This window comes from Rhinatrema bivittatum, chromosome 1 (assembly GCF_901001135.1).
Source record: "Rhinatrema bivittatum chromosome 1, aRhiBiv1.1, whole genome shotgun sequence".
NCBI lineage: Eukaryota > Metazoa > Chordata > Amphibia > Gymnophiona > Rhinatrematidae > Rhinatrema > Rhinatrema bivittatum.
The window spans coordinates 254,950,781-254,975,460 of record NC_042615.1 but is presented as its reverse complement, the minus strand read 5'-3'; the positions used below and the strand labels follow the sequence as shown (position 1 = coordinate 254,975,460).

General features: G+C 45.3%; 1 protein-coding gene across 7 annotated transcripts in view; it reads left to right on the top strand.

The window, feature by feature from the left end:
* The window catches only part of LOC115087092 (transmembrane protein 127-like), a 161,545-nt gene that overhangs the window by 41,905 nt on the left and 94,960 nt on the right, over nt 1–24,680 (top strand). For all 7 annotated transcript variants that reach the window (XR_003855435.1, XR_003855437.1, XR_003855432.1 and 4 more), the window contains one exon: nt 7,731–7,942. Coding sequence is in view for 2 of the 7 variants with exons in the window: in XM_029593845.1 (XP_029449705.1) it covers nt 7,731–7,942 (212 nt within the window). In the remaining 5 variants the exon portion in view is untranslated. The remainder of the gene's footprint in view (nt 1–7,730; nt 7,943–24,680) is intronic.

Here is a 24,680-nt window from a genome sequence, read left to right as displayed (position 1 = left end):
TCATTGCTTCACGGAAGCCTTCCACAAGAAAGTCTTATTCCTTTAAATGGAAAAGGTATACATCATGGTGTTCTTCACAGTCCCTTGATCCCTTTTCCTGTCCAATCCCTAGATTTTTGGACTATTTCTGGCATTTATCGGAATCCGGTCTAAAGACTTCCTCAATCAGAATGCATGTCAGTACGGTAGCCGCTTTCCATAAATGTGTCGTGGATGCCCCTATATCAGTGCAACCCCCTCGTAACACGTTTTCTTAAAGGCTTGCTCCATATCAAGCCACCCTTACGTCCTCCAGCCCCTTCTTGGGACCTTAATTTGGTTCTTGGTCGGCTCATGAAACCTCCATTTGAGCCTCTTCACTCCTGTGACCTAAAATATCTCACATGGAAGGTGATTTTCCTTTTGGCTATCACTTCAGCTCGCAGGGTTAGTTACAGGCCCTAGTTACCTATCCACCTTACACTAAACTCCTGCAGGACCGGGCGGTACTCCACACTCATCCTAAGTTCTTGCCTAAGGTAGTTTCGGATTTTCACATTAATCAATCCATCATACTACCTATTTTCTTTCCCAGGCCCCACTCCAATCCAGGGGAACAGGCTCTGCATACCCTCGACTGTAAACGGGCTCTAGCGTTCTACCTAGACTGTACAGTTGCCCACAGGAAGAGCACTCAGTTATTCGTCTCTTTCCATCCCAACAAATTAGGGCAGCCTGTGGATAAACAGACTCTTTTTCCTTCTGGTTGGCGGACTGCATATCTTTTTGCTATCGGCAAGCAGGCATTCCGTTTCAAGACAGTGTTAAAGCACACTCTGTGAGGGCCATGGCGACTTCAGTAGCACACCTACGATCGGTGCCACTTCCTGACATTTGCAGGGCTGCCACCTGGAGCTCACTCCACACTTTCGCAGCCCACTATTGCTTGGACAAAGCCGGAAGACAAGATTCCATCTTCTGCCAATCTGTCCTGCGTAACCTGTTTCCAACGTGACGTACCAACACCCTTCCGCCTGCCCGGTGGGGTGCGAATGCCCTCTACCAAATTCCACCCCAGTTGTTGTGCCTGTTGCACGCCGTTGGGTACATTTGGTGCATGTTCGGACATCCTTAGCTCGGTACTCACCCATATGTGAGGACTACCATCCTGCTTGTCCTATGAGAAAGCAAATGTTGCTTACCTGTAACAGGTGTTCTCACAGGACAGCAGGATGTTAGTCCTCACGAAACCCGCCCGCCACCCCGTGGTGTTGGGTTCGTAATGCTTTGTTTTATTTTTTCGGCACTGCCTGTAGCTATAAAATAAGACTGAAGGGGGACCCCTGCTGGCTGCAGGGTTAGTGCCATGCTGGGCATGCCCAGTAGGGGCCAGTCAAAGTTCTGGAAACTTTGATAGAAGTTTTCCGTGATTGGGCTCCATCCTGATGTCACCCATATGTGAGGACTAACATCCTGCTGTCCTGTGAGAACACCTGTTACAGGTAAGCAACATTTGCTATATTTTGTATATAGAGTCCTGTTGCTTCCCCTTGTCAGCCTACTCCATCCTTCCTAGACTATAATCTGAAATGGCTGTATCCACTTCTTTTATTACTGTGTAATAAATCTATTGCTGCTGAAAGATTTCCTTTCCTACTTGCATTTGTAAGTGCTACAGAATATAGTCTTTAAATGCTAGAACTGAGAATAGACCTGCTAGCCAATAACAGAGCATTGAAATCACACCCCATCTCATTTGGTAGAAACAGAAAATTTAAAAGGTAAAGCAACAATTTCTACAGCAAAAACATAGCTTTGTTCCGTACATTTTACAGGAAATTCAACTTACTATATGTCAGTTACCTAAAAAATACAAGAAATTGTCAGATTCGCCCAAGTCCAGACTTTGTATTTGTATAACAATAGGAAGTAAGGTGGATGAATGAGTAGCAGGGAGGAGAGGGGGGGACTGTCTACCATAAGATGTTACTTATGAATCAAAAAAACATGCACTGGGGTTTTTGATCCACTGGTTTGTGAGGCTGGCCTGCTCCTGGGTGAGCTATGTGATGGTGGAAAGATGGGAAGCAATAGTACTGGTGTGATGGGCTGGGCCACACTTAGCCGAGGACCTCATTGTCCCAGAAGTAGAGCCACCCTACTAGCACACCTGTTTTAAATGTTAGCTAGCAGAGGCATGGGAGTGGCTTGCAGGAATGACGGCTACTACCTGGTGATTAATACCCTTATTCAATAAACATACACACTGTTAATGCGACTCCAACATTACTCTATGCTTCAACGGCAAGAGGAAATGTGGGAAAAAGGATTTGCATTCATGAATAAGTGTGGGAGTAGCTTGCTTGTTGCAGCTGTTACTACCACAAACCAAATAAGCCTGATACTTCACTTTGAATACATATACAGCGCAGCTCACTGCTTCAATGGCAGGGGGGGATGAAGAAAAGAGGATTTATATTCAGGCAACAATCAAGGACTAAATTGCACAGGCTGGGTAAACAATAAACGTGGTAGTAGCTTGCTTATTGCGGCGGTTACTACCCCTAACTAATTAGGCTTGATACTTCACTTTGATGCAGCTCCAGCACTGCTCTCTACATCATTGGCGGGGGTGGAAGGAAATTAGAACCAAAAGGTTACCAATAAGGGCCCTGAACTCAGCAGTCAGAGTAACAGAAGTATGAGAAAAATAAGTGTGAAAGCTTGCTGAGCAGACTGGATGGGCTGTTTGGTCTTCTGTCATTTCTATGTTTCTATGTAGCAGAGATTTTTCTGCTGACATAACATTATTCTTTACTGTTGGGCTGGCTCTGACAAGGGCTTGGTTGGAACTTATTGAGCTGCTGGGATCTCACATTCACTTGCCTGGTAAGGGAAACCTGCTTGACTGTTTGGGGGTTTATTTCTCCCTCCAATATATTGTAAGTCGGGAACATGAGTTATATTTAAAACTTTTTCTTCTGCTTTTGAGTTTTTGCCTGAATCTGACCCTGAGAGCAAATACCCCAAAGTCTACATAAATTCTTATTTCTGAGGACTCTGGTATGAATTCATATTTCCTCTGAGTGCAAGAGAGGAATGCATGAGGCTCATTCTCGCAGGACAAGCAGGATGGTAGTCCTCACATGTGGGTGACGTCACTGGATGGAGCCCTGTCACGGAAAACTTTTCTGTCAAGCTTTCTAGAAAGCTTTGACTGACACTGGCACACTGAGTGCACTGAGCATGCCCAGTATGCCATGATTCCTGTGTCTACAGGGGTCTCCCTTCAGTCTTCTTTTTTCCGTGATGCAGTTTGCCTCGTGTCAGGAGCTCTGTGAGATTTCTCACTTTTCCTCACGGAAACACCAAGTTTTGCATCACAAATTTTTCTCTACACGGGTCTCCCTTTGCGTACATTTTATCGACACTCTGTGAGCATTATGCCCTGTTTTTCGGTCGGTTCCTGTCACCTCACTAACAGTTTTCCAGGCTTTCCAACCGAACTGTGGCCTTCTCTCTCCCTATGTCTATTACCCTCCGTCAACCCCACGCTGCCTGCGAGTGTCCTTCCTGCGATCACCACCACGTTTTTCGGGGCTAGAGGGTTAGAGACGTCCATGGTTCCCATTGCCGCCAGGGCCACAGTCTATGCCATCAATGCTCTCATCGATTCTCGCGATGCGCCCTTCGGTTCCATCGATGCTTCCATGGTTTCCATTGATGCCCACGTCGGTTCAATCGATGCCATCGATACTACAGAAGCATCTAAATCAATGCCCTCGTCTAACAAATCGCACCACACTTCGGGTCCTAAACCAGAGACCCGTGTAATCCTTGGGCGATAAACAGTGTCAGGAGCAGTGGAGGCATGGTGACAGTCCGTCACCAATTTCCATCCGAGACAGCGAGGGCATCTGGCGCTGGGGAAAGACTGGGCCAAGCACTGTGGGAATCAACGTCACCGGTACGGTGACCATCCACCACCAATGCCACCCAGTACATCGGTGACATCTTACTCTGTGCTGGAGAATGACCTGGCCAAGCTCCAAGGGAAACAGCCAGCACAGACGTGAGCCCACGTTCGGTGCAGGCACTCATACCGCACCGATATCAATGTCTGTTGAGCCAGTTATGGAGCGGGCCTGGTTGCACGAGTCTCCATGCTCCTCTGCTCCCAAGGCGCCGAGACATTGCCCACAGACAATGGTGCCGGGTACTGAGCCACCACAAAATAATGTGGAAGCGCCAGTAAAGCCTAGCCTGTTTGGAATCGCCACTGGTTGCCCCAGAGGTTGGTTGTGGGAATACCGGTGCTTGAAGGAGCAGTTGTGGAGGCAGACAGGGGCCCAGAAGCTGCTGCTGTGGTGGAGGACCTAACTTCAGTTGGATAAGTGTCTTTCTTTTATCGGAGACTTTAGGAGTGGCGGGTCTTCTGGCTCAACCTTCAACACTGGCTCCATCTGGGGACTTCAGCGGTAACATCTTGCTGAGCGAAGGCGGTGTGGTAAAGGTATGCCCGAATTCAAAAATTGCCTTAATTAAGCCAGCTGTGATTACATTGGAAGCTGTTTGGAGTGTGCTGGTATCACTCAAAGCCTCTATTTTTTCTTTAATGTAACTTTGGACACTTAATCATCATATATTGGCAACTGAAAAGCTGGTCTCATTTCATGGTGCAAAAATTGAAGTCTTGGATATACGGGTTACTGCAGTTGAGAAGATTCAAGATGCCTTGGTACAGTCTGAACTTGTTCACTCTAAGTACTCTTTGAGAAGCTTGAATTTGAGGATTCTAAAGCTTCCATTTACTAAATTGATTTCCCCTTTAGATCTCTTTAAGAACTATATTTCCCATGTTCTCATATCCCATCGACTGCCATGCCTATTATTACTAAGACATATTTGCCACAAAACGAGGAAGAAGCTACTGGGAATCAGCCTCAAGAATTGCCCTTGGATTTGATGGACATTCTTGAATCATCACGAGATTGAGATTTCAAAAAGAGGGACTCTATTGGTATAGTTTTGCTTTTTTGACTGATAGAACTACTGTTCTCAAGTTTTTCTTTCATAACAGATTGCTTTTGTTTTATGGTCAGAAAATATGGATGTATCTGGATGTCGCTAGAATAACACGAGATCTATGAGATCTGAGGTGCTATCATTGGGGGCGCAATTTATTTTAAGAGACCTTTGTGTTTAGTGAAGTTCTTAATGTTAATTACGTCTTTTTTGAACCTTCTCAACTTTGGACATTCCTGGACTCATTCGCCTAGAGATCTCTCTTCTTGAAAGGTCAGCCAATTAGATTTGATGTGGATTGTGCTTCTCATTATTCTTTTTCATGTTTTCATTATTCTATTCACTTTTTTTTCCCCTTGGTCTCCCCCTTTTCTTTATCTTGAGGAAAGTTTAAAGGTAAATTTCCTTTTCATTGTGTTTGTTTTTTGTTTTGTTTTTTACTCAACGTTGTACATATCTCATTTTCTGGTACAAGTATTCTTATGTTTGTTTGAAAAGTGTGAAAAAAAAAAACCCCTTTAAAGGCCCCAGTTCCAGATGGTTTTAGTAGTGAATTCTACAAAATACTAGTGGACCATCTACCGAGGCCCCTTAGTTTAACATATCATGCTTTATTGACCAAAGGTGTATATCTTAAGTGTCAATGTGGCACAGATCACAGTCATACAATAAACTGGGTAAAGATGCTATCTTAAGAGTATCATATCCCATTTCTCTTTTAAATTTTGACCAGAAATTATTTGCTAAAATTTGGGCTGATAGGCTAGGGATAATTTTACCAAAAATTATAAAACCGGGACAGGTAGGATTTGTTAAAGTTAGGTATGCCTTGACGAATGTCAGTTTATTAATGATGGCTATAACTGCGTGTAGGATGCAAAAGCAGTCCTTTTTGACAGTTTCGACACTGAAAAGGCATTTGACAGGGTGGAATGGGACTACGTATTTGAATGCTGTTTTGGATAAAATGGGGTTGATTTTTTTTTTTTTAAAACAAGCAGTACAGTTATAATACGGATCCTGAGGCATTTATTTCGGTGAATGGTGCCCATTCAGAGGCCTTTTTTTTTTATAAAGAGGGGTAACTCAGGAAGGATCCCCTGTATCCCCTTCATTGTTTTTGTTATCTCTAGAAACCCCTGCTTTCGAAAATTCAATAGGATAGGAATATATGGGGATGGAAATTGGGTGCACAGGTCTTCAAATATGCAGCTTTTGCTGATGACATTCTGGTGTTTCTTACAACCTCGACAACATCTCTTGCAGCTTTACTGCTTGTTTTTGAAAAGTTTGGGGAATTCTCTAGGTTTCCGCTAAACATAGATAAATCTGAAGCCTTAGGGGTAGACTTTAATACCTACGTGTGCTCGTCCATGCACGCACACATGGACGCCCAATTTTATAACATGCACGCGCTGGTGCGCGCGTTATAAAATCGGGGGTCGGCGCACATAAGGGAGGTGCACAACTGTGCAACTTGCGCGCGCGCGCTGACGCCCGCAGCCGTCCCCCGTTCCCAACCCCCTAAACTAACTTCCCTTCCCCTAACTCCCCCCCCCCCCCCCCCCCCCCCAAAAAAATTTTCTATTTTACCTCTAGTGCCTGTCCCGTGCCGGCATGCAATCCTCCGACACAGCAGCAAACGGCCGCTGTGCCAGGGGCTCCAGCCCCAGGATTTAAGCGCATGGCCAGGCCTTTTTACAATAGGCCCGGCACGCATAGACTTTTGAAAATCCACACTTTGACAATGGACAAAAGCAAACCGTTCCATGCATAAAATCTTTGCCTGATATGATTTAATAACTGGGTAATATTTTGTTCATAGAAATCCTCCGGGTTGTTGGAAAGTTTTAATCCTATGGACCATCCTTTTGGCAATGGAGGAATTCATTGCATGACATAATGGAAATGGTGACGTTTAAATGTAGACTTGATTTTTTTTTTTTTTTTTTTTTTCAATTTGGGAGAAATATAGTCAAACTTTCACCCCAAGAGTAAGGAGCTTAATTTTGAATAATTGTCCTTGATTGTTGACTATATAGAGGGGGAACTTAAACTTGCAGTTTTCCTTTATTTTTCAAATTGAATTCATTGTGGATGAATGTCTTGTCATCTGTGATGCTTATTAATGCAGCAGGGTGGTTAAAGGGAGTAAGGGATAAGATTCTAGCGTGGACATTTGGGAGGGGTGGGGAGGCAACTAAGGGGTGATGGTGGAAATCTTGATGTTCTATGAAATTGCCTTTGGAGTGCATAAGAACCATTGCACTCAGTCTGTGTATAGAAATGACTATACATTGGTTTATAATTGTTGTACCCCAGGAGTTAAATAATCTGATTCTTGTTGGAGGACATGTGGAGAAAAGGAAACTTTATTCCACATATTGTGGCAGTGCCCAATAATTCCAAGTATTTTGGTCTAAAATCTTGTCATGGATCTATAAAGTAACAGGATTGCTAATTCCAACAGACCCAGTGCTAATTTTATTGGGATCCATTCAGGGAGGGTGTACCTCATATTCTGCAGATAAATCACTTGGCAGCAGGAAAGGTCTTTGTAAAGCACTGGGATAATCCAACTAAACTCTTTTAAAGCTTGTATTAAAACTATGGAATGCCTATGCTTTAGAGTTTAGAATAATTAACACAAGTAATATAAGATTATCTTAATGTTACGAAAATGTGGATACCGTTCCTTGACTTTGTTTTTTGGGTTTTTTTTCCAGCCTTGTCTTCAGCAACAGCGGTGGGATTGTGTTCCTGCCTCTTTGTAATAATCATATATAACACAAAGGAGGAGGCTGGTCAGATTAATTTCGTAGCTGCCTTTGGGGAAAGCTTTTTCTTCGGCATCTTTTCCTTTAGTGTGTCAGTCTGTGCAGCAGTATTAAGCTTCGACTCAGGAAGGCCAGTAAGAAGAACACCCCCTCTGAGAAATGTAAGACCAAAACGAGAAGAAAGTGCTCCACTTCTAGAGGATTATGAGGGCATTACTGAGATACAAGAACATGGTTGAATGATATTTTGGTGGGCGAAGAGATTTGCACAACAGCACTATATCTGCAGCACTTAATAGCACAATACTCTCTATAATGTTTAAGAAGTAAAAATGTTTTTCCAAAATGTTTTTCAATGAGTATCCATAAAGTTTACATGGATGTGATATTTAAAACAGTTCATGGTATCTTTATATTGGTTCTGCAAAGAAAATGTTTCTAAATTTGTGTATGCAACTGCCACTTGGTCTTATGGGATAATTAAAGGGGAAAGACCATCTAGACTAAACATTTAGAAACACAATTTTCTGATGCCTAATGTGAGACAAGTTTAATATTGAAGAGCAATAAACTGGTGACTCAGTTTCTCAGAGTTCTTTTAAGGTGATGTCACAGTGCTTAGAGCTGGAGTTATACATGAATTCTCACAGGACAAGCAGGATGGTAGTCCTCATATATGGGTGACATCAGGTTGGAGCACAATCACGGAACACTTTTGTCAAAGTTTCTAGAACTTTGGCACCTACTGGGCATGCCCAGCAATGCACTGACCCTGCATCCAGCAGGGTCCCCCTTCAGTCTCTTTTTTTTTTTTCCGTGCAGCAGTAGCCACATGGGTTAAGGAGCTCTCTTGAGATGCCTGACAGGAATTTTCCTCACGGAACGTCTTTAAAAATTTTCAAAAAATTCTACCCTATAGGGGTTCCCCTATCGATATCTGTACTCTGCAGTCGAAAGATAAGGTTTACCCTCGTTTGCGGTCTATTCCCATCGAGTTTTCCCTTCGGGGCCTACTGGCCATCTACCGCACCGTGGCTAAATTTTTGTCGGTCATGGCGTCGGATTTTCGTCTGTGCCCAGATTGTCCTCGGACAATGTCCATCCCAGACCCGCATAGAGTTTGTGCTTGGGGTCCAACCATGATACCAAACTTGCACCAGATGTCCCCAAAGGGCCGCAAAGCCCGTTTGGCGAAGATGGAATTTCTTTTTCATTCAAAACTCCTGATTCCATTGACCACTTCGTCTGAGCCGGTGCCATCGACCTCTCGTCAGCAACGGGACACCGGTGCTGTCCGACCGGCATCAACTACTCCGAAGGTGTCGACTTCTTCCTCTTCACCTCAGACTGAGCCTTCCGATGCCGGTGAACCAGGCAAGTCCTTGGCATCGGCGTCCACAGAGCCACCGACAAAAGAAATCCCGTCCAGAGAAGGCCCCATCCTCCTGCGACTGTGTCACAGAGCCGTTCCCCCACCTTCATCGGTGCCGGGAGCCACAACTCCACTTTCACCGGTGAACCCTCCGGCTATGCCAGTGCTGCCTCCTACTCCGGTGCCGGGGTTCCACACCCAGGCTTCCACGAGGAATTGGATCGGATGATCCAAGAGGCCATCATTAAAGCACTGCACGGCTTCCAGCCTCCATCAATGCCGATACCAGTGCCCAAGCCAGTCACGGATCAGATTCCCATGGCGTTCGCACCGCTACTGGGTAGATTGGATACGTTGCTCAATGCCCTTCCACCTCTGGAACTGAAAACACCGGTATGTCCTCTTCCTTCAATACCAATACCTGTGTCATCAGAAGACGAAGAAACACTGATACCGCCATCTGGAATTCTGCCGCCCACTGATCCATCGATGTTGCCGGTTCCATCTGTGCCACCATCGATGTCGTCAGTGCCTCCATTGATGCCTAGGCCTGGTCTTTCAGGATTAATGCCTTTTCTCCCTTCTGAAGATCCCTCGGGGAGCTGGTGATCAACCTTATGATCCTTGGACTGATGATTCTTCCCAAGATACCGATGATCTGCCTTCAGAGCCCTCCCCTCCTGAAGAGAGAAGGCATTCTCCTCCAGAGGGATCTGTCCTTTATTAACTTCATTAAAGAAATGTCTGAAACAATTCCATTTCAGTTTCAGACAAGAAGATTCAAGGCACAAGATGCTAAAGTACTCGTTTCTTGATGCTCCTGAGGAAATCATGTCAATTCCCATTCATGAAATCCTAATTGATCTGCTAAAGAGGAATTGGGAGCATCCAGGTTCAGTTCCACCTGTCAGGTGGCATCTGTCTTACAGCTATCTTGTGCAGTCAGCTCCTGGGTTTCAAAGATCACAACTGGATCATCACTCTGTGGTTGTGGAATCAGCCCAGCAAAAGGCACGACGTTCCAAACCTCATTCTTCCATACCTCCAGGAAAGGAACAGAAATCCCTAGATGCTTTTGGCAGACGGGTTTTTCATGGCTCAATGCTTATATCTCACATTGCTTCTTACCAGTTGTATATGACCCAGTATAACAGAAACCTTTTTAAGAAGATACAGGATTTCTCTGAATCTTTACCTAACCAATTCCAGGATGGCCTTAATGCTCTAGCTCAGAAAGGCCTGGATGCTGGTAAACATGAGGTCCGCGCTGCGTACGACATATTTGACACTGCCTCTAGGGTGTCCACAGCGGGGATTAGTGCAAGAAGATGGGCCTGGTTGAAATCCTCCTACCTCAGACCAGAGGTACAGGACAGGTTGGCTGACCTACCATGTGCTGGGGATAATCTCTTCGGAAACAAAATTCAGGAGACTGTAGCGCAGCTCAAGGACCACCATGAAACGTTGCGTCAACTTTCTTCAGTATCTGCTGATTTCTCGTCCACCTCTAAGAGGACATTCAGATGAGACGCTAAGCCACCGGCCTACATACCAAGAAGGTATTATCCTCCGGCTTCCCGAGGTCGCCCTTCCAAGCCTTATCAAAAGGGTCAATCCAGGCAGTCCCGACCTCAGAAGACCCAACCTGCTCCTGAGTCTGGACCAGCGTCAGGGTTTTGACTCCTTCCTGGAGAGCATAGGCCAACCCCCTCTTCCATCAGTGCGGTCGGTTGTGCCACTTCACCAACACTTGGCACACCATCACCACCGATCAGTGGGTACTTGCAGTAGTCACTCAGGGTTACCACCTCAATTTCCTACCGACGGACTCCCCCTCTCGGCTGATGTGGGGATCATCCGACCACTCTTTCTCCTTCTGGAACAGGAGGTGTCAACCCTCCTCCAGTCCCAGGCAATAGAACCAGGGCCTCTCTCCCAACGGGGGCAGGGGTTCTGTTCCCGGTATTTCCTCATCCCAAAAAAGTCAGGTGGCGTTCATCCAATTCTGGACCTTCGCGCACCAAACAAGTATCTGCAAAGAGGGAAGTTCAAGATGGTAACATTGGGGTCTCTACTTCCTCTTCTTCAAAAAGGAGATTGGCTATGCTCTCTAGATCTCCAGGACGCATACACGCACCTCAATTATTCCATCTCATCGCACATTCCTGCCATTCGGCCTGGTGTCTGCTCCACGGGTATTCACCAAGTGCCTCGTGGTAGTCTCAGCCTTCCTCAGGAGTCAGGGTGTCCATGTCTACCCTTATCTGGATGATTGGTTGATAAGGGCCCTGACTCGGCAAGCCGCATTGGTGTCCTTGTGTCTTACTCTTCATTCCCTGATCTCCCTAAGGTTTCTAATCAACTATCCCAAATCCAAGATAGTTCCATCCCAAACCTTATCTTTCATAGGGGCCGACCTAGACACTATACAGGCGAAAGCCTTCCTCCCTCAGGATCAGGCTTTCACCCTGGCCTCTCTGGCACATCTTTTACAGACTCGAGTATCCTCAACTGCTCGTCATTTCCTCATTCTGCTAGGCCACATGGTATCCTCTGTGCATGTCACTCTGGCCTGCCTAGCTATGAGAGTCATGCAGTGGACTCTAAAATCCCAGTGAGTTCAAGCTTGTCAGCCAATGTCCAGCATTGTTCACGTTACCACACAGCTCTGACTATCACTGGCCTGGTGGGTGCAACACTCCAATCTCACTCAAGGCCTTCCATTTCAGGCTATAGAACATCAAATTACCTTAACAGATGCCTCCAGCCTAGGGTGGGGTGCTCATGTCTGCGACCTACAGACTCGGGGAACCTGGTCTCCAGAGGAAGCCAAACACCAGATAAATTTCCTAGAGCTCTGGGCAATCAGATATGCGCTCAGGGTCCTTCAGGATTGCCTCTCAAACAAGACCATCCTGATTCAAACCGACAACCAGGTGGCAATATGGTACATCAACAAGCAAGGGGGAAAGGGCTCCTACCCTCCTGTATCAGGAAGCTGCACAGATATGGGCGTGGACCCTTTCCCACTCGATGTACCTCACAGCCACCTACTTGCCGGGCATGGACAATGTATTGGCGGACAAGTTGTGCTGCACATTTTTTCCACACGAGTGGTTTTTCAACACCAAGGTAGTGGACACAATATTCCAAAGTTGGGGTTACCCTCACATAGACCTCTTTGCATCAGTCCACAACCGCAAAGTAGAAAACTTCTGCGCTCTCTCTCGCAGTCACCACTCTCAACCGAAAGACGCTTTCGCTCCCTCGTGGGCCAGCGGTCTCCTCTGTGCATACCCTCCACTTCCACTCATATCAAAGACTCTCGTGAAGTTACGGAAGGATAAGGGCGTAATGATTCTGATAGCCCCTCACTGGCCACGCTAGGTGTGGTTTCCAATCTTCCAGGATTTATCAGTACGCCGCCACATTCCTCTGGGGAAGTATCCACTTCTGATAACTCAGAACAATGGATGCCTGTGCCTCCCCAACCTCCAGGCCCCATCTCTGACTGCCTGGATGTTGAAAGGTTAATACTCCAACCTCTTAATCTTTCAGTCAGTGTCTCGAGTTCTCGTAGCTTCACAAAAGCCTTCCACGAGAAGGTCTTATCGTTCCAAATGGAAGAGGTTTTACAGTATGGTGCACTTCTATGTCCTTAGACCCTTCACTTGTTCCACGGTGAAGTTTCTGGACTATCTTTGGCACTAGTCAGAGGCAGGCCTGAAAACGTCCTCCATCAGGGTGCATATCGGCGCCGTAGCCATGTTTCATAAAGGCATGGAGGATGTTCCTATTTCAACACAACCCTTAGTAAGGCGCTTTATGAGAGGCTTGCTCCACTTAAAACCTCCAATGCGCCCTCCGGCCCCTGCTTGGGACCTTAACATGGTTTTGGGGCGGCTCATGAAACCTCCGTTTGAGCCTCTCCACTCCTGTGATCTGTTATCTCACGTGGAAAGTAGTTTTCCTTCTCGCTATCATGTCCGCTCGCAGAGTTAGTGAATTGCAGGCATTAATTACCTACCCGCCTTACACTAAAATTCTGCATGACAGGGTAGTACTCCGCTCTCACTCTAAATTTTTACTGAAGGTAGTGTCGGAATTTCATATTAACCAATCTATTATCCTACCTATCTTTTTTTCCCAGGCCCCCTGCAAGCCCAGGAGAACAGGCTCTGCATTCCTTGGACTGCAAACGTGCTCTAGCCTTCTATCTACCCCACACGTCAGCCCACAGGAAATCCCACTCAATTGTTTGTTTTCTTTCGATACCATCAAATTGGGAAATTCTGTGGGAAAGCAGGCCCTCTCCTCCTGGTTAGTGGACTGCATTTCTTTTTGCTACTAGCAAGCAGGCATTCCGCTGTCAGGGCCATGGTGACATCAGTAGCGCACCTACGTTCAGTGCCGCTTGCTGATATTTGTAAAGCTGTTACCTGGAGTTCTCTCCATACCTTCGCAGCCCATTATTGCTTAGATAAGGCTCACAGGCAAGATTCCATCTTTGGCCAGTCTGTTCTACAAAACTTGTTTTCAGTTTAACTTCCCAACATCCTTCCACCGACCCATTCAGGATGCCCTCCTAACCAAATTTCCACCCCTGTTGGGCCTGTTGTACGTCTTTGGGTGCATTTTGTACTTTGCTCGGGCATCCTCAGCTCGGTACTCACTCATATGTGAGAACTACCATCCTGCTTGTCCTGTGAGAAAGCAGAGTTGCTTACCTGTAACAGGTGTTCTCACAGGACAGCAAGATGTTAGTCCTCACGAAACCCGCCCGCCACCCCGCGGAGTTGGGTTTGTTTACGGTTTATTATTTTATTTTTCGCACGTACTTTTTACTATAAGACAAGACTGAAGGGGGCCCCTGCTGGATGCAGGGTCGGTGCATTGCTGGGCATGTGCAGTAGGTGCCAGTCAAAGTTCTAGAAACTTTGGCAAAAGTGTTCCGTGATTGGGCTCCATTTTGATGATGTCTCCTATATGTGAGGACTAACATCCTGCTGTCCTGTGAAAACACTTGTTACAGGTAAGCAACTCTGCTTATCAAGTACAAAGAGCACGCTGACATTAATTGTTTTGGTGCAGTGGTATTGAAAAGGTTGAAATTCTGGAAATGGATGCTAAGAGGTTCTGAAAGCATGATTTGTTAAATGAAAAATACTGTGATTTTTGTGCAAGATTCTTCTGTCATCATTGTCCTCAAAACTGCATATAATTATAAAACAATAAAGTGATTGGCAACACTGCAAACTCTTCAAGCACAGTGGCCTCATCAAAGATAACTCATTACCAACAATGCCCTGGGGCACAGCAGGAACTCCTTCTAAAACTAATGAAATTAATCAAAATATTTATAGTGATTCAATTCTGTTGCTATACAAGATATATATAAACTATTTAAAATGTGTGTGGTACTTCCCCTTTAAAAACAGGAGTGCCTTATCCACGCTAGTTGATATGTGCTTTTCAGCTTAACACTGCAGTCACTACTAAATAGCACTATAAACACTTCCAAATGAAATAAAGTTGTTAAGAAAATTAGACAAATCAATATTCTTTATAACTTGTACCACTAACTGGAGATTTCAGATAGATCCAATCATTAATTTTGTGCCTTGTGTAGAAGGGGAAGGACCAAGGGCTGTGTATTAGAGAAATCACTTATGCAGTTTTTTTTTTTATAGTGTACATAAAAAGTACCTTTTTTACTTAATGTTTAAAAAAAGTTGTTTCCTAGCTGCCACAGATAAGAAATCTAAGAAATGGATCTATGAAAGCAGAGGACAGGGAAGAATATCTGGAAAAGTTGAGAGAAGCAGGGAAGGTAATCTGTACAACAAAAGCTGAAAGAAAAATAGTTGGGAGGAAAGCAAGGTGTCCAGATTTGTCACTTATGTCAGTGAAAGGAAGAAGGGCAGAAGGGGGCATTGTTGGACTGAGAAGAAAAATAATGTGTGAAGGGTGACAAGAAAAAGTCTGAAATGTTAAACCAACACATTTGTAGAGTGTTTTCATGGAACAAGTTAACCTGAAAGTTGAGAAAGCTATGGTGTCAAATAGGATCTAACCTAGAATGTAAAGGGAGCTCAAAGAGGTGGTGGCAGATCAGTCTTTGGAGATAGGACTCCAAAGGTCTGGATAACAGCAGATGTCATCACTTTTCATAAAATTAGTGAGAGAGGTGGATGGCAACTACAGACCAGTTAGTCTCATCTCAATCATAGGAAAAGTAATATAAACTCTACTAAGAAAAAGATAGTGAAGTATCTAAAATCCAGTGGATTGTGGGAACTGAGGCAGCATGGTTTGTACCAGAAAGAGATTGTCAAACAAATTTGATCAATTATCCCAGGACAAGCGCTAGTCCTCACATGTGGGTGACATTGATGGAGCCCTGGTATGGAAAACTTTCTGTCAAAGTTTCTAGAAACTTTTGACTGAGCATGCCCAGCATGCCATGATATTCTCTGCCACAGGGGTCTCTCTTCAGTCTTCGTTTTTCCACGCTGCTGTGAGTATCGCGGGGCAAGGAGCCTTGTGAGTTTTTCCTCACAGTATTACCTGACTAAAAAGTCATTTTTTTCTCAAGAAATTTTCTCCCATAGGGGATCTCTCTTAGATTTACACCAGCTGGTGTGTAATTGCGCACTCGTTTTTACTCGAGTAAAAACTTTTTCATATTTTCTTTCCCTCTTTTCATAGACGGCTGTTGACAAAAGAATGGCTTCCGGATTTTAAAAATGTCCGGTTTGTAATCAGACAATGTCCATAACAGATTTACACCTCGAGTGTGTTCTCTGTTTAGGGGATAAACATGATGTCTCAAACTGCCCTCAATGTGCAGAGATGACTCCCAAAGGAAAAGAACTTCGACAAGAGAAGATATAACATCTTTTTCACCTTCAGCTTCTTCCTTCTCCATCAACAAAATCGTCCCTGGTGGGGGTTTCAAAGCAAATTTTGTTGAAAAAATGTCGTCTGGAGGGGTCCGGAGATCATCCATCGGCATCGACCAGGTCAGTGATTGCACATAGACCAAAACATCGTCACCGTCATCGACACACACAGACTCCAGCGACTCCTCTCTCGCCGGAGGAACAGACAGCTAAACAGCTTAAACCTCAGAAAACTCCGCTACCCTCAGTGCCGGGGCCTATACCTCTATCGGTCGAACTTCCACATGGCTCTGTGGAGGGAATATAGATGCCTACACCGCCACTGCATTCAGCTGCTCTGCCTGCACCAGGTGTTTCGCAGGAATTGTCAGACTTTCAGACAAGCGGTACTCCAGGCCCTTAAAGAACAGACACCTATACCGGCGACTTCACAGATACCGGTTCTTGAACCGATGCCGGTGACTACACCGATGCCAACGATTCAGTCAATGCCGTTACCTACAAAGATTCCAGTTAAGGTGACGCCGGCACGACCACCGAAGATACTGATGCCATCGATTCCGGCGCAGACACCATCAATGCCAATCTCACCGGGGGACCTGGGACATCCAGAACTGGCACTCTATCAACTTATAACGAAAAGATTTGATGAGGTGGTCGGTGCTCTTTCCAAACCTGGGAAAGAACACCCTGAGGAGTCGCCCTTTGACCCACAACCAGGTCCTTCTGGGCTCCCTCGGCCACCTGGAACCTCCAATTTCTCCACCTAGACAAGATCCATATGATATTTGAAGTGATACACACTCAGATACTTCATCTGACGCTTTCATGTCTGATCCTTCACCACCGGATCCAAGGAAAAAATCTCTACCAGAAGATTTTTCATTCACAACTTTTATCCAGGAAATGGCTGACACCATACCTTTCACTTTGGTCACAGAGCAGGACGTAAGGCAGCAAACATTGGAGGTTCTCCAATTTGTAGACCCTCCAAAGCAAGTGGTAGCCATACCTGTCCATGATGTCCGTCCTGGACTTACAACATCGGATTTGGGAACATCCGTGCTCAGTGCCTGCTGTTAACAAAAGAATGGACACTATATATTTGCAGTCTACTCCTGGCTACCAAAAATCATAGCTTCCCCACCAGTCAGTAGTGGTAGAGTCTGCGCAAAAGAAATCCAAGAGGATAAGGCCACATTCCTCAAATCCACCCAGGTAAAGATCACAGATGCTTGGATTCCCTGGGGCGAAAGGTCTATCAAGGAGCCATGTTAAATTCTAGGATATCTTCGTATCAATTATACATGACTCAGTACCAAAGAAATCTGTGGAAGCAGATGCAGGACTTTATACCATCGCTAACATCAGGAGGCAGCCCAGGCAATTAACCACAAAGGGCTGGAGGCTGGCAAGCACGAGGTCCGTGCTGCCTATGACGGCTTTGAGACAGCATCTAGAGTGGTTGCATCAGGCATAAGTGCAAGACATTGGGCTTGGCTTAAAGCCTCGGACCTCAGGCCTGAAGCCAAGGACAAATTAGTTGACCTCCCATGTCTTGGAGATAACCTCTTCGGATCCAAAGTATAAGATGCTGTTGCTCTCTTAAAGGAGCACACGGAGACCCTGCGACAGCTTTCCTCAGTTCTGCAGGATCCACCTTCACAGCCATCTCGAAGGCCTCAAAGGAAAGATCCTAGAAGACCCTTCTACCGGCAGAGGCGGTACTACCCTCCAACAGCTAGGAGCAGATCTAGGCCGCAACAAAGGCCTCAACCCAGACAACCTAAGGCAACTAGGCCTCAACCTCTGCCACAGATAGGACCGGCTGCTGGCTTTTGAGGCCTTCCCCACAGACCGAAGCCATCTCTCCAATCCTTATCCAGAGCTTCCAGTAGGAGGTCGAGTATCCTCCTATTACAACCAATGGGTTCAAATAACAGACCAATGGGTACTTGCAATAATATCTCGAGGTTACCAACTCAACTTCCTCTCAATTCCAACAGATTCTCCTCTGAGACCTCTCTTTTTTTTTTCTAAGCGAAAATCACATAATCCGATTGCAAGTAGAATTATCCACCCTTCTGAGAGCCAGGGCTGTAGAACCAGTGCCCCAGACTCAGCAGAGCAGATGATACTATTCCCGTTATTTCCTCATTCCAAAGAAAACCGGAGGCCTACGTCCCATCCTAGACCTCAGAAATCTCAACAAATTTCTGAAGAAAGAAAAGTTCAGGATGGTTCCTCCTAGGCACCATGCTTCCACTTCTTCAAACAGGAGATTGACTTTGTTCTCTGGATCTTCAAGACGCTTACGCTCACATTCCAATATTCCCTCCTCATCGCAAGTATCTGTGCTTCATGGTAGGTCATCAACATTTCCAGTACAGAGTACTACCATTCGGACTTGCCTCTGCTCCCAGAGTATTCACCAAATGTCTGGCAGTAATAGCAGCATATTTGCACAAAGAAAGTGTACATGTCTTCTCATATCTAGATGACTGGCTCATCAGAAGTCAATCTCAACAAGGAGCTCTGGCTTCTCTCAGTCAAACAACTCTACTTCACTCCATGGGTTTTCTCATCAATTATCAAAAGTCCCATCTCACCTGCTTCAATTCATCGGAGCAGAATTAAACACCATTCTCTCAAAGGCCTTTCTACCCGGGGATCGGGTAGAGACACTTTCCCTATTGGCAAACTTGCTACATTCAAAGAAACAAGCAACAGCTCATCAGTTTCTAACCTTACTAGGTCACATGGCCTCCACAGTGCATGTTACTCCTATGGCGCGGTTAGCCATGAGGGTAACTCAATGGACATTACGATCACAATGGATCCAAGCCATTCAACCGCTGTATTCTCCAATTCAGGTAACCCACCAGCTACGTTCCTCTCTACTTTGGTGGGCAACCATGGACAATTTGCGCAAGGGCCTACCCTTCCAACAACCAGACCCACAAATAACGTTAACTACAGATGCATCCAACTTGGGTTGGGGAGCTCACATAAACAATCTCCAAACCCAGGGTACTTGGACAAAACTCGAAGCAACATTTCAAATCAATTTCCTGGAACTTCGAGCTATGCGCTGCATGCTTTCAAGGACTGCCTTTCACACAAGACTGTTCTGATCCAGACGGACAGCACAGTAGCCATGTGGTACATCAACAAACAAGGAGGTACGGGCTTGTATCTCCTTTGTCAAGAAGCTGCACAGATTTGGGACTGGGCCCTAACACACTCAATGTTTTTCTGGGCCACTTATCTGGCAGGCATTCACAATGTAGTGGCGGATCGACTCAGTCATCAGTTCCAACCACATGAGTGGTCCATGGATCCCTTAATAGCGACCAGGATATTTCAAAGTTGGGGACAACCAACAATAGACCTCTTTGCGTCACACCTGAATCACAAAGTGGACAGATTCTGTTCTCTACACAAACAGAAAAACCAGCCAGCCAAGGACGCCTTTGCTCACCCTTGGAACTCAGGTCTTCTGTACACGTATCCTCCAATACCACTCATAACAAAAACTCTAGTGAAGCTACAACAAGACAAGGGGTCCATGATACTCATAGCCCCATATTGGCCTTGACAAGTATGGTTTCCCACACTTCTAGACCTCTCTATCAGGGATCCCATTCGCCTGGGTGTAGCTCCCAATCTCATAACTCAGGGTCGGTTGCGCCATCCCAACCTTCAATCCCTATCCCTGACAGCATGGATGTTGAAAACTTGATTTTACAACCACTCAATCTTTCAACACGGAAGAACTATTCTTCGAAATGGAAAAGGTTTACTTTGTGGTGCAGCCAAAAGAATATAGATCCTTTCACCTGCCCCACAACTTCTCTACTAGACTACTTATGCCATCTTTCAGACTCTGGTCTCCAGACTTCATCTGTAAGAGTCCATTTAAGTGCAATCTGAGCTTACCATAACAGGATGGGAGATGCACCAATATCCATACAACCTCTTGTCAGCAGGTTTATGAGAGGTTTAAATCAACTTAAACCACCAGTCACAGAATGGGACCTGAATCTGGTCTTAACAAGACTCATGCGCTCTCCTTTCGAACCCATGAATTCCTGTGATTTTAAATTTCTCACATGGAAGACTATCTTCCTCATAGCCATTACATCAGCTAGAAGGGTTAGTGAGTTACAAGCACTTGTCACGTACTCTCCCTATACAAAATTCTTACATGACAAGAGTGGTTCTCCGAACACATCCAAAATTCCTCCCCAAGGTAGTTACAGAATTCCACTTGAACCAATCCATAGTTTTACCCACATTCTTTCCAAGGCCTCATTCACACCAAGGAGAACGAGCCTTATAATACCTTTGGACTGTAAGCGTGCGCTAGCTTTTTACTTAGACCGCACTGCAGTCCACAGGAAATCCACTCAGCTCTTTGTATCTTATGATCCAAACAAACCGGGTAAAGCAGTGGGTAAACATACTCTATCCAACTGGTTAGCAGATTGCATACAGTTTTGCTATGAAAAAGCAGGCCTCTCCAAGGGCGAGTAAAGGCACATTCAGTAAGAGCAATGTCAACCTCAGTTGCACACTATTGTTCAGTGCCAGTTCTTAACATATGTAAAGCAGCAACATGGAGTTCGCTTCATACCTCTGCAGCTCATTACTGTTTTGGACAAGCAAAGACGACAAGATTCAGCCTATGGACAATCTGTCTTAAAGAACTTGTTTCCAGTTTAATCCCAACTCCTTCTACATCCAATCTGCTGTGATCTTCGGTTGCCTCATTTTCAACAATACATTCTTCTGTTTCATTACAAATGACTCTGCCTCTAGCTTGCTAATCACCCATATGTGAGGACTAGCATCCTGCTTGTCCTGGGATAAAGCAAAATTGCTTACCTTGTAATAGGTGTTTATCCCAGGACAGCAGGATGTAATCCTCACGAAACCCACCTGCCACCCCGCGGAGTTGGGTCCAATATATTGTGTTTTATTTTTGCTAAAGCTTATTGCTACATATGAGTCTGAAGAGAGACCCCTGTGGTAGATATCATGGCATGCTGGGCATGCTTAATGGCCTCACAGGGCCAGTCGAAAGTTTCTAGAAACTTTGACAGTTTTCCGTACCAGGGCTCCATCAATGTCACCCATGTGAGGACTACATCCTGCTGTCCTGGGATAACACCTATTACAAGGTAAGCAATTTTGCTTTTCTTTAATTGGATGACCAGTGAATCAGATCAAGGGCATACACTTTGTATGATATACTTGAATTTCAGACTTTGGAAAATTTTCCACATAGGAAGCGCCTGAATTTTAAAAGCCCTTCACGTGTAAAATTCAGGGGTTATGCGCATGGCCAGGCCCTGTGTGCGCTGTGCGCATTTTCTAAAGGGCCCGGCCACACGCATAACTCCCGATACGCATGGTATTGCCAGGCCTGAAAAAAGGGGTGGGGTCTGGGTGGGCCAGGATAGCGCCATTAGACACTGTCCCAGGGAAGCACGGGCCGGCTGGAGATTACTTCTGCTCCAGAGGAGCAGTAAATATAAAAACGAAAAAATTAGGGAGAAGATGGGGTTAGGGTAGTTCCCTCCCAATCTGCTCCTTAATTGGAGCAGACTGGGAAAAAGGCTGATTGCATCACTGCATGTAACTGAAACATTACCCCCCCCCCCCCCCGTGCGTGCAAATGGGGCACCCACCCGCGCATGGATTTCGTATTTTCTAACATGCATGCGGCTATGCACGAATGTTATAAAATCAGTGCGTCTGTGCCCACGTTTTAAAATCGAACCCAAATTGAGCAGTTTTGAAGTGGTCTCCCAGGTCACTGACTAATTAGGAACAGGTCAAGTGACAACAGAGGAGGATAATGGTAAATGGATAGCGCGTTGAGGAAATGTTTTAGTGAAGTACCTCAGGGATCTGTCCTGGGGTTGGTTCTGGTCAGTATCTTTGAGCCATATTGCAAAAGGATTGGAAAGAATAGTTTGTCGTCTTTCCAGATCACATTAAGATCTGCAACAGAGTGGAAACTCTTGAAGTAGGATGAAGCACAAACAAAACTCAAGTAGTTATTAGCTAAGTTTCAATTAAAAAAAAATGTAGACTTGTGCATTCTGGGATGCAGAAATCTAAGGGAGTAGTACATGAATACTAGGTTGCATAGGGAAGAGGCATAACCAATAGGAAAAATGAGGTGATATTGCCTCTGTATAAGTTCTTGCTAAGAACTCATCTAGAGTATTGCGCTGTTCTGGAGAACATAACTTGGAAAGGATATAGCTGGACTGGAGATGATCCAGAGAAGGCTACCAATATGGTGTTTTAAAAGCTTAATACATAGAAACATTTATGACCTTGAGAAGAGGAGAGATGGGGTGATGTGATAAGAAATGTTCAAATATCTTCAAGATATAAATAATGTGAAAGAAGCCAACCTCTTTCAATAGAGAGAGAGTGTTCGAAAACAAAAGATTGTGGTATGAGACTTCAAGAGAGTAGACTGAGGAGTAATATCAGAATATTTTTCTTTAGGCAAAGGATAGCTGATATGTAGAATAGCCTACCAGTAGTAATGATGAAGGCAAAAACAGTAACAGAATTCTAGAAGGCATGGGATAAGCATGAAGGAAAGCTAACTAAAATAAGTGAGGGGACATTCGGAGATTGGCAGTGTTCTAGGCAATGCATCAAAAAATAAATTGGGCAGACTAAATGGGCCTCATCTGCTGTTATATTCTATGTCTGTCTTAATCCTATACTATTTCTATTTAAATATTGTACCATAACATTTTTTCAATAAAATCATTTTTTAATATAACATATGATTTTCCCCTTCTTTTGTTGTGATCTGGTCTTTTTCTGGTAGCACCAAGACAAGGGAAGAACAATATTCAAAATATTCAGCGCATTTTCTATGAGTAAAATAACATATATATCACCCATAGAAGTGGTTTGAATATTGCCCACATATCTGCTGGTAAAATTATGTATATACCTTTATCCCAGGACAAGCAGGATGATAGTCCTCACATATGGGTGAGGTCATCAGATGGAGCCCTGGTACGGAAAACTTCTGTCAAAAATTTCTAGAAATTTTTGGCTGGCACTCTGAGCCTACTGAGCATGCCATGATATTCTCAGCCACAGGGGTCTCCCTTCTATCTCTTTTTTTTTTTTTTTTTCCCGCCTTGCTGTAAGCAAAGCAGATCAGAAGCTCTGGAAACATTTTCCCTCATTTAATTAAGGGAAGAAAACTTTTTTCAGTCTCATTTTCTTCACATTTGGGTCTCTTCGACATAGTCTTGGTGAGTACATTTTTTGGTTAGCTCTCGGTCGATTCCGGTAACCTCACTATCGGTTCCCACCAGTCATCAACCGTGGTTAGGCCTAAAAAAAATTTATCGTGGCCTCCGGCTTCAAAAAATGTCCGGATTGTAACCGGACTTTTCCTAGCGTGTAGCAGATGGACTCAAAACAAATGGGTATAGTGTGCTCGTGCTAGCAGTTGGAGACGGATCTGACGTCAGCACGGGTACATATACCCCCACAGGAAGTGCCGCAAATCAGTAATTTCCATCTCCAAAGCAGTTTGGAGCTACCTCACGCTCGCTGAGCGTGTTTCCAAATTCTAACAACTAAATTCCTAGAAGAAACCTATTGAAGTCGAGCCCCGCACTCCTGCGGTGATACCTGGCGGTCACTCACCCAGTTGAGTTTCCCGAGCTGACTTCTGTGGTCCCTCAGAGGTAAGAGCCTCGGTCCGGTGGCCAGTTCGCGGCAGGGACCTGGCCCCCGAGCGAGACGAGTTCGGGAGCGGCCTAGAGGCAGCGGGCGCACTTCCTTATGCGCGCGGCGGTTGAAGGTACTCTCCCTCCGCAGCCGGGAAGCGCCGAAAAAAAGGTAAGGCGTATATCTTTACTTGGTCTCCGAGGAAGTGTGGATTCGCTGGGCCTGCCTACGAGGCAGCACGCCAAGGAGGTCGCCATCATCCGAGAGGGATATTACCTGGATTTCTTTCGGCTTCCGCCGAACAAGTTTGTGGAATCTCCTTGTTCACCCCTCAAGGCAGTGGCACTAGAAGTGACCTTACAGAGGCTCCTGACCCTAAAAGCCATAATCCCAGTACCTGTGGGAGAGGTAAATTTTATTTATTTAAGGTTTTTCTATACCGGCATTCATGAAAGATCATATCATGCCGGTTTACATATAACAGGCATTCTGAGCATTATTCCATTTAGTTCATAGAACCCAAGAAGGAGGGCACTTTCAGGCCATTCCTGGACCTCAAGTCAGTCAACAGACACCTACGGGTCCCCAGCTTTCGCATGGAAACTCTACGGTCGGTCAAGAATTCGGTACAGCCAGGGGAGTTTCTCACCTCCCTTGATCTGTCGGAAAGCCTACCTGCATATCCCAATCCATCAGGATCACCAGCGCTATTTACGCTTCAAAGTCCTGAATCAGCACTTCCAGTTCCGAGCTTTGCCCTTCGGGTTAGCCACCGCGCCGCGGATCTTTACCAAGGTAATAGTAGTAGTGGCGGCGTCACTCAGGAAGGAAGGAATTCTCGTCCATCCCTACCTGGACGATTGGCTGATCAGGGCAAAGTCACCGGAGGAGAGCCACCGG